This window comes from Neoarthrinium moseri (genome assembly GCF_022829205.1).
Source record: "Neoarthrinium moseri strain CBS 164.80 chromosome Unknown scaffold143_Wmoseri_CBS_16480, whole genome shotgun sequence".
In the NCBI taxonomy this organism is placed as follows: domain Eukaryota; kingdom Fungi; phylum Ascomycota; class Sordariomycetes; order Amphisphaeriales; family Apiosporaceae; genus Neoarthrinium; species Neoarthrinium moseri.
The window spans coordinates 11,126-21,291 of record NW_026055257.1 but is presented as its reverse complement, the minus strand read 5'-3'; the positions used below and the strand labels follow the sequence as shown (position 1 = coordinate 21,291).

Sequence of the window (10,166 nt, the reverse complement as noted above, 5' to 3'; positions counted from 1 at the left end):
CTTGTCTGTTGAAATTTCTGGGGACAGTCAAAATTGTTCCTCTGCATGACGATATCGCAGGTTGTGGCAAACACTACCGCGTCAAATTTGGCAAGAAGATAGAGCTCGCAAAAACTGTCAGGGAGAGGACTATAAGGCATATGTTTTTCCTCGCAGTCGGTTCACTTCGCCACGCGTCACTGTGCGACGCTCAGCCATTATTGGAGACTGGCATATGTTTTTCCTCGCAGTCGGTTCACTTCGCCACGCGTCACTGTGCGACGCTCAGCCATTATTGGAGACTGGCAAATGGGAAAGCGCGAGTAGTCCCCTGGCCAGTGCGTGACCGGTATTTATGATCAGAGCCCAATAGCTGCGATGTACATGTATGTACTGGCAAAGGTGGACAATAGACATTGTAAGTGTTGCGCAGTGTGGCAATACTTCTATTGGTGATAGAAGCACGTGCCTAATGCCGGTATATACGTTAGTATATAATGACCAATGAACCTTGACGGAGACACTAGGCTCGCGAACGGTGTAATTGTTTCAGAGAGCCCGGAGGCCTCAGTCGAAGAGGCTTTTACTAGACAGAACCTCCTAAAATAAAAATGGACTACATTCCTTAGATGCCAACATTCTAGACAAGGGATTGTCATTTGTTCATCCGACAATTGATACTTGTAAGACATATTGCGTATGCTGCAAATGTTAGCTCGGGTCCTTCGTGTGGCCAGAATGTTCTTCTCTTGTAGCTGTCTATTGCCCACTGGGTTTATTGCGTAATCTGTCTCCCGTGTGCCTATCACGCAGTTCTAGATCATGACAACCATTACTTGTGCACTCTCACTCGACAGGGAAGACAAATTATCGTAACTTTGGATATAGCTAAGAGCTAGCTGAAAGTTTGGCTCAAACAGCGTTCTCTCAAGTTTCACTAACCCCGTGCTTCCAAGGTGGTAGAGGTCTGGAGGGTCACTAGAGAATGCATCTCCTCCGCCTTATTTCATTGCTGCATCTGTGTAAGAGCATACATGTTTTGGTAACTTGTACTGTTAAGCGGTAAGTTCTCAAAATTATGCACGCGCAAGTGTGGGATAACATTGTGTTGGGTTCGATTCGGTTCCCATACAATGCCAACATCGGGGTTTTGCCAGTGTAAAATGTGTATTGTCACCCATCACATATCATTTCTTCTGTGTGCTGGTCACGGATTTTCCGGAGTTTATGCCTACTATGGTAACAAAAACAATCAGTCTTATAAGCTCTACATTCGACCTTCCTTGTAATGAAGATTTGGTAACGCAGTTCAACCATCTATCCGCCCACGCCAGCGTGGCAGTAGTACAAAGAAGCCCGCCAAATAGGGATAATAGGCATGCCAAAAATGAATCTTATAGCTCAAACAGCTGGCCCCAGCCTTCTATTGCTCCTTTTTGCCAGCCTTTCAGTCTCAACATATCCCAGACGACAGTTGACACAGTATCAAGTACAGGAATACCATGCTCACGCTCCCAGACGGCCACACGTTGGGCTGCCACGAGATTCGTGCAGAATGTTGATATTGCCTGTACTTCTCCTTCACCTTTCTTCAACACGGAAATGATCTGCCGATCAAGGGTAGCCTCGTCAATCTCTGCGATCTTCACGTTTTCGGATATGCCCAGATGACTTTCTGCGACGATGGTGTACCCCGAACTTGCATACACCTTGAGAATGCGTGCTTGCACATCGTCCAGGTAAGGAGTGACCAGGGCAAACTTTTTAGCCCCGAGCATGTCAAGGGCGCGGTTTAGGGCCAGAGTTGAAGTCGTGGCAGGCATCCCAAATTCGGCGGTAATTGCTTGGCACAGTTTGACATCAGATTCAAATCCCAACCAGCCCGCTGAAGTCCCAGACCACCCTATCACATCGACGTGAGCATCGGCGAGAAGTCGAGCAGCTGACATGATCGGCCCATAGGTATCGAATTGGGACAGCGCCGAAGGATCCAAGGAGATACTCGTAACACGGAATCTAGAGAAATGGACCGAGACATTGGGTGCGAGATTTCGTACAATTTCTATAGTCAGCGGCTCCAACGCCGTGTTTGACGAGGGAACCAGTATTCCGAGCCGGAGTGGTCTAAAAGGCATATTGGGCAGTGGTGGTGCGTGAGGGTACGTAAGAGCACAGCCAATCAATATCACGAGACTCTACTTACTCCCAGCAGCAAGTTCTACCCCTCTTCAGAAATTGAGGTAATGAGACCTTCGGAGGTTCCGGTCGGATGCCACTTCAGGGTCAGCCAATCAGCAAGCGCTGATCACTTCACCGTGGTTGTATGTGGTAGACCTTACGCCGCAATTCACCCGCTGACACTATGGAGGGCTGTTTGAGACCCAGACCAGTTTGCATCAACTTTGGGGCTTGCTCGGGTTGTTGAGAGTACCATCCAATAAGGCCGTATTTGTCACCATCAAAACACTTGTTCATGCTTACATGGCCCAAGATATCGCGTACGGATAACTTCAACACTGGATTTCCGTTTCACATCTCTATGTCACTTTGGCCAACTCTGAAGAAGCAGATGCCCCCAGACCTTCTGGGTTAGACTCCAAGGATATCACAAAGAAGGCCTCCCGACAGGGCGTAAGATGTCTACCGGGGCCCCTCTGTTGGACTTGGTACCTGAGATGGCCATGGGCTCCCGGATAACTTAGAGTATACACGCTGGGCAGTATGACTTGTGTGCTATGGTTGATTGCAAGAAGACGCGGTTGGGGGAAAATGTCAAAAATCCACAAGTGAAGACAGAAGACGAAAAGTACACCTCGAACCCCATATTCAAATGTGGATTAGCATACCGGGCTGCTACTTTTCTCCAGCACTTTTCTTCTCGGTTGAGCTTCTCAGCACATGCTTGAACTTGTCCATTATCGTTGTGGCCTCTCCAGTCGTGCTAGAGTTCTTGCTAAAAGTGCTGCTTCGGCGACGGTTTTGGTTGCTGGTCTGAGGTACGACGTTATCAACCATAGCCTCTGTTCTGGTCCCTGCAACAAAGTGTCCGTCGGTCAGATACTTCCCATAAGAATGGTGTCCAAACAACAAGATATCTCTAGTACTAACTTATGTTTCCGGCACCGCCTATACCAAACGACCTGCGGCGCTCTTCCGCGATGGCTCCGGATTTCATTGAGAGAGAATATGGGCTAGCAAACCTCAAGTTTTGATGAGCCCCTGATTAGATGAATTCTTCGAGCACTCGATGCGAACGATAGGATGTTGCTGGGTGTCGTTGTCGACGCGTTCTTGAGGTAGTCGGTGTCCACGTCGTACGCCGTGCCGAAACTCTGGGGCACCCCCCCTATATGAATCAAATCCCATCGGTTCGGGAAAGGTCTTCATAACTTGGTTTCTACTGGCCGGCGAGATTAACGTAAGGATTTCTATTGGACCCCACGCTTACCTACCGTACACTGTCCTGATCAGCGCTTTCGATATGCAAGGAGTAGGGGCTCTTGCGGATCCCCCGCAAAGCTTGACTCTTCTAGCGTAGCCCCAATCCGATGCAAGCGACATCATCGTGCAGATGCGCAGATAGCGAGGACAAGCTTCACTGGCTGAAATGCATATGCTACGCACTTGCAGACGTCAGGGATAGTTCTCATGACATGGAATGGCGCCTGTTTTCCAGCCATTGGCAAGTAGTACTGGCTTGACGATACCTGCAAGGTGCCCAAGATTCCGTGCTGCTCTTATTGGCTATTGGGCGCCCCCAAGTAGTGTAGTGTGAATTTGAAGCGGTTGACTTAAAAGTTGCTTGGAGTTTCGCACATCTGAAACTTCAAACAGACTGTACGATAGAGGATACTCGTCAATGAAACGTGAAGAGAGTCTTCTAGGACGGTATGCAGAATGTTTATTGAGATCTAGCACAACGTGCAACCTAGGCACACAAGATAGAATGCATGCACGTATGGGTTGGCAACTTGTACTGCTTAGGAGTGGTAGGGCTTCGTCGATGTGGGAAGGAGGAGGACAACACAACGTGCCCTCACGCTGATTACGCCCGAGTCCCGAGTCCTGGGCAAGCGTCCAGCTTGGCTCAAACGGACTTCATATCCGATACCACGCGTCATTTTGTGGTAGCTATCGTGCTCAACGTCTGCCAAATGCCGTGCAAGACCCTTTCATCAGTGGCTCCTAGAGCCCGCGATGCGTAAGCAAGTAAGATCAGCTCTCTTTGGTCTATGCCAATCCCTGTTGATAGCTGCGTAGGCAGTAGTATAGATTGATAAGCTCCTTCTAACGTCTCAGGTCAACACTAGAGCGTGACGCATCCAGGGATGGGCGGAGGGAGCTGCTTGAGCTTTGCCTTCTACGAGCTCGTTGCTCACTGGGATCAGAAGGATGCAAGCCGGTAGTCTTCGCGAACAGGTTCAGTATATCGGTTAGTGTCACAACGCCGGTCAGACGACCTGATAGATGCGCACCGGCCATCGAGGACGCCGGCACTGATGGGAAATGAGTTCCGGTTGTCAAAGACGACTGTGAACTGGAAGTTGAGTTGGGTACCAAAACCGTGGGCCCGAGAAGCGGAGTACTTGGTGCTGAAGGTGAAGGTGATGCTGACTCCACCACCCACATTCGGTGACTTCTCGTTGCAACGAGCTTGGCGACTTTTTTTGATGTCAAATCCGGTCAGTCGGGCATGTAACGGGCATGTATAAAAAGACGTCTAACAAGCTTACCTGTATGAGCTAGAGTGGAGTACGGATTGACGTAGAAGACGGGGAAGGAATCCTTGCCCTTTTCTACTCCCCTCTCATTCAGAATGACGGAAATGAAATGCATACAAGTATTTTGCAGAAGAGGCAAACTTGTGGCACTGGTGAGGAGTCTAACATCCACAGTCGAGATGTTGCCAACCACGTTTCGGCTATTGTCAATGACAGCTATACTTGAGAGCCCCTCGTCGTTCATCAGGCTGAGGGCGTCTGCTAGGGGGCTGTCGGCACTGTGTCTAAAGTCAGCGGAGACGTGCACGAACTGGACAATGACCTCACTTGATGGCAATGATCTGCTGAGATCCTATTCCAAGATCACGCATGAGCCTGGGGTAGAGATCATCAATGACCCTGAAGTTGACACCCTCGTTGTAGAAGAACTCCATGAGTCTGAGTTGACTCAGAACGCCGATGGCATCACCTGCAGGATTGGCGACTAGGACCCTGTGGATCCCACTTCCAAAGACCTCGGTGGCTTTGGCCAGAGCTTCATCGCCCTGCAGAGTCACAAGTGTTTCCTTTCGGCAAATGGGCTGTGAGATCCCAAGTATCAGTCGGGCTTCATCAAGTGTGCGGCAAGCAAACGCGGGAGGGGTCTTGGGCGTTGACGGGGGATGCCAAGGCGACCAAAACCCAGAGCACGGAATGAACCACGGCGACTGACCTGTATATCACGCAGCGGAATGCTCTCGTGCGCCTGGGCCTTCTTGGCAAGAGAGTCGTATAAGGCGACCAGGTCTTCGGGTGGGTGGGCGAGCCCGACGACGACCAGTAGATAGGCATTCAAGTCATTGTGGTCAAAGGTAGATATGGCAGTAGACTCGGTCGAGGTCTCTCGAACGAGAACGACGTTACTTGTGCCGTTCTTGAGCAAGGCCTACGAGGGACAATTAGCCAGACAGTGGGTGATGGCGACACAGACTGGGTCTGCGGTGGATTACGCACCATGGTTGCGTCCTCGACGCTGGTGTCTAAATCGACACATTTCACATCGTCCTGAGAGACAAGTTCCCCGACACTAACGTCACGCCAATCCCTGCCGGTGAAACGAGGATTGAAAGGACGGGTCGCGGGGGGATGGTTCAGCAGGTCTTGGATGGCGGCTTGGGTGAAGGATGGATGGCGCTGGGCTCGCGGAGAGGGCGGCAGACCACGCAGGTTCTCGGCGAAGCTCTGGCGGTGGCTGGCTACGTGACCATGACTGCCGGCCCGATGGATGCTCGACGACGAGTTGGACCGCGAGGGCTGGGCGGGGGGTGAGACGCTCACGTCCTTGGTGGAGTCGGCCGCCGAGCTCGCATGGCCCTTGGAAGAGTCCATGATAACCGACCGACTTGCACGGGCAGCTAATGGCCTGGACGGCCAGGTCTGAATCGCGGAGGGCGAGGGGTGGTGAATAGACAGATGGGCGATGGATGTGGGAGCCGAGGGGGCAGAGAGAGTCACTTGAGGGGGAGGGAACGCTCGGCGGCGGCGTCGGTGGTGGTGGTGGTGGTGGTGGTGTTGTAGTAGTTGAAATGACCACCAGGCAGTTATGTCTCGACTGTCTCGCACGGATTCGTTTGAGTTCTTGACTTTCGAGACCAAGACACGCGACGCAAAACTGCAAGGCGCGAGCACCCCAAACGGGGGCAGGGACTGCTCGGGAGGGGCGGGGAGGAGGTGGAGGCGAAGTGAAGTTGCAGCAATCGGCAGGACGCCTCTCTCTACTCTAGCTAGCTCATACGGCGGGCGTCACAGGGTTCGCGAAGAAGAGCGGTATCGAACCAGCAGTCATCATGTCCGGCCGACGACGATGGGGACGGTATTGTCTTGGGGCAGGCTGGCTGACGTCGTGAATGGTGGTTGGTGGTTGGTTGTCCGTCGCGGCAGCTCAAGGTGAGGGAGGGTCAAGGTAGGGCCTGCGGGGAGGGGACGGAGCTATGGCTCGTTGAACTCGTCACCCTCCGTCATAGGTCCCCAAGTCCCGTCTCGTCCTAGTGCTGTGTCCAGTGACTACCCAGTAACTTTAGTCACCCTATATACCTACTTAGTACGTTACCTAGGTAGGCACCATACTGCATACCATGCTGCATACTCCCGGGCCTACCTGGCAGCCCTGGGGTGCCGACCCGGAGGGTGACCCCTAGCCCCCGGACCAGCAGAAGCGCTGCCACAACCGGGGGGGCAAGCCACAGATGGAGGGGTAATGGGACACGCGCAACCACGGCCATCTGAGGAGTGTCTCCGGCAGTAAGTATGCGACGCGACAAAGTCCTTCAGAGAGGCAGGGTTTGCTGTCACTTGTGTCGGCCGTGCCATGTGGGAGGGAAAGCCCGGGGCGAGGGTTGATAATCCATCCTCATACCATAGTATACTGACGCACAAAATACCGGTTCTGATGAGGCGCGTGTGCTGTTCCTTGCTTGTTGATATGACTTATGGGACATGGATGGGTGCACCTGGACCAGTAGACTATAACAGGGCACCACGCCGTTATAATTGTTTATCTACAATGCATACCAGGCCCAGGCGCGTCGCGAAAGTGGCAAGCACAGGGGAAAAAAATAACTGGTGCCCTATGCTCTCGCGCGTACGTGCGGAAAGCGGACTTTGCGTCACAGCGCAGACGGGGATAAAGGGAAAGGGAAAGAAAGAGAGAGAGGAGAGAGGAGAGAGAGAGAAAGGAACAAAGAAAAGTGGGAGGGCCAGAGTATGCGCGTATTCAACGAGACTTGGAATGCTGCTTGATTGCATGGCCATGATGAGTCTGTTTGTTCTAACACGGCATTTTAAGCTCTGGCGGTCCAAGATTCCAAGTCCGTGTCCATCTCAACCTCCTTATGTAGGTACCGACGGGAGTAACGTCTGAACCGTTGGAGTCGCGAGATCCGCAACCCTACATACCCACAGTAGGTAGTCAGTCTTGTCAGTATAATGGTGAGAAGCAGCCACACTCGTCCGCCCTCACATGGGCTGCTGGCGTGTCGCGGAAGGGGATGGCCTGGGTGCCACCGGATGGACGTCGGGTCGCCGTCACGACCATCTGTTGACAACGTTGGAAGCCATTTATGGTAGATGGACGGATTGATTCCATCGGTTGACTGACTGATTGATGGATGAAGGGATTGTCCCCCGTGTTCTGTGTGCTGTGTGTTGTGTGTGCTGTTGCTGTGCTGGCTCGTTGACATTTGAAATTCTGGACCAGGGCCCCACCCTGCCAGCAGCCCCGACAACAACGGGCGGGCAACGTGTGTGTGTGTGGTTGACAGAAAGCGGCAGCGCGCGACCTTGTCTGCCGCCTGGCATTTTTTTTTTCTTTCTCTCCATTGCTACTATTCTGACGTTTGACCTCTCCTACCCTACCGGCGTTCTTTGGAACCGTCCATCAACGCGCAGAGCCTCCCTGCACACGTTGTCTGCCGACGAGAGGGCCCTTGCGAAAGCACTACGCCGACCCAGAAGAGACTGGGCAGCCCACCCCCCTCCTCGCCTTCCCCCCCGCCTTGTCCCAAGACCCCTAAGAGGAGAGCGACAAAAATAAAACTTGACGACGGATTCCGGCCCCTCCCTCGCAACACTCGCCCTGCCGCCGCACCGCAAGACCATACCCACGAACCCAACTTCCTTCGACACCTGGGCTGGGCCGGCCTCACCACGTCTAGGCATTTCCCCCCAACCGACCGCCCGACCGCGTCACCACGCCCGCCGCGAGTCTGTTGCCCGTCATGTCGATGCTCCCGGCCGAAGTCCACGCAGAGCTGTCCCAGCTGCTGCAGGCCCTGCAGTCCCCCGACAACACCATCCGGTCCCAGGCCGAGGACCACCTGACCAACAACTGGACCGCCACGCGCCCCGATGTCCTGTTGATGGGCCTGGCCGAGCAGCTCGCTGCCGCCACCGATCTTTCGGTATGCCACCCTCCCCCGACCCTGCAGCTCGCGCGCCCCGTCCCTCCTGTGCTGTGCTGTACTGTGCTGTGTCGTCCTGAAGCTCACTCTCTTTCTCTCTCTCTCCTCTAGCTCCGCTCGTTTGCCGCCGTCATCTTCCGCCGCATATCCTCCAAGAGCCGCAAGAATGACAAGGGCGACACGGTCGAGATGTTCGTGTCCCTGGGCCCCGACCAGGCAGGCGTCATTCGCCAGAAGCTGCTGGAGTCCCTGGCCAACGAGACAGACCGCGCCGTGCGGAACAAGATCAGCGATGCCGTGGCCGACGTAGCCAGGCAGTACTCGGAAAACAGTCAGTCCCACACCACACCCGCGAGTCTCCTTGCTGCTTATTGTTGACACCCACTTCTCTATAGACGAGTCCTGGCCCGAGATTCTCGGCGTGCTGTTTAACCTCAGCATGGCTCCCGATGCCGGCAAGCGCGAGACGGCCTACCGCGTCTTTGCCACGACCCCGGGCATCATCGAGAGGCAGCACGAGGGCGCAGTTCTCGAGGCGTTCAACCGCGGATTCAAGGACGACGCCGTTGGTGTCCGCCTCGCCGCCATGGAGGCCTTCGCCTCCTTCTTCCGCAGCTTGAGCAAGAAGGCACAGCCAAAGTACTTCGGCTTATTGCCCGACGTGCTCAACATTCTCCCTCCCATCAAGGATACGCAGGATTCCGACGACCTGAGCAAGGCTCTCCTGGCCCTGATCGACCTTGCCGAGACTTGCCCCAAGATGTTCAAGCCCCTTTTCCACAACCTGGTCATGTTCAGCGTGGGTGTCATTCAGGATAAGGAACTCGACGACATCTGCCGCCAGAACGCCCTCGAGCTCATGGCCACGTTTGCTGATTATGCGCCTTCCATGTGCCGCAAGGACGCTACCTACACAACCGATATGATCACGCAGTGCCTCAGTCTGATGACAGACCTGGGCGAGGACGATGATGATGCCGCCGAGTGGTTGGCATCGGAAGATGTGAGATCCCCGGACCCCCCCTTCTTCGTTGCCTAGCCCGCAGGGCACTGACAGACTCGACAGTTCGATTCCGAGGAGAGCGACCGGAACCATGTCGCTGGCGAGCAGTGCATGGACCGCCTCGCCAACAAGCTAGGAGGCGAAACCATCCTGGCGCCCACTTTCAACTGGCTCCCTAGAATGATCACGTCGTTGGCGTGGCGCGACCGCCACGCTGCTCTCATGGCCATTTCAGCCATCTCGGAGGGTTGCCGCGACCTGATGGTCAAGGAGCTCAGTCAAGTTCTCAACCTCGTCGTGCCCGCCCTCAAGGACACCCACCCGCGTGTGAGGTGGGCAGGTTGCCAGGCTCTGGGCCAGATGAGCACCGATTTCGCCCCCACCATGCAGAAGGAGCACTATGACACGGTTCTCAAGGCCATCGTCCCTGTCCTGACTTCGCCTGAACCCCGTGTCAAGGCTCATGCCGCCGCCGCCCTGGTGAACTTCTGCGAGGAGGCCGAGAAGAACATTCTTGTGCCGTAC

The 10,166-nt window shown here is 54.3% G+C and overlaps 2 protein-coding genes across 2 annotated transcripts; both read right to left on the bottom strand.

The window, feature by feature from the left end:
• Positions 1 to 1,373: 1,373 nt before the first annotated feature.
• JN550_013813 (uncharacterized protein) lies at positions 1,374 to 2,114 on the bottom strand (the record flags this gene model as incomplete). The annotated part of the gene is made up of 1 exon (XM_049312442.1): positions 1,374 to 2,114. The coding sequence occupies one exon, from the start codon at positions 2,112 to 2,114 to the stop codon at positions 1,374 to 1,376; it is 741 nt and encodes a 246-aa protein (XP_049164220.1).
• A 2,160-nt stretch (positions 2,115 to 4,274) lies between these two features.
• On the bottom strand, positions 4,275 to 6,068 carry JN550_013812 (uncharacterized protein; the record flags this gene model as incomplete). The annotated part of the gene is made up of 6 exons (XM_049312441.1): positions 4,275 to 4,386; positions 4,455 to 4,632; positions 4,713 to 4,978; positions 5,028 to 5,281; positions 5,413 to 5,625; positions 5,694 to 6,068. 6 exons carry the CDS (start codon positions 6,066 to 6,068, stop codon positions 4,275 to 4,277), a joined length of 1,398 nt encoding a protein of 465 aa, XP_049164219.1.
• Positions 6,069 to 10,166: the final 4,098 nt, after the last annotated feature.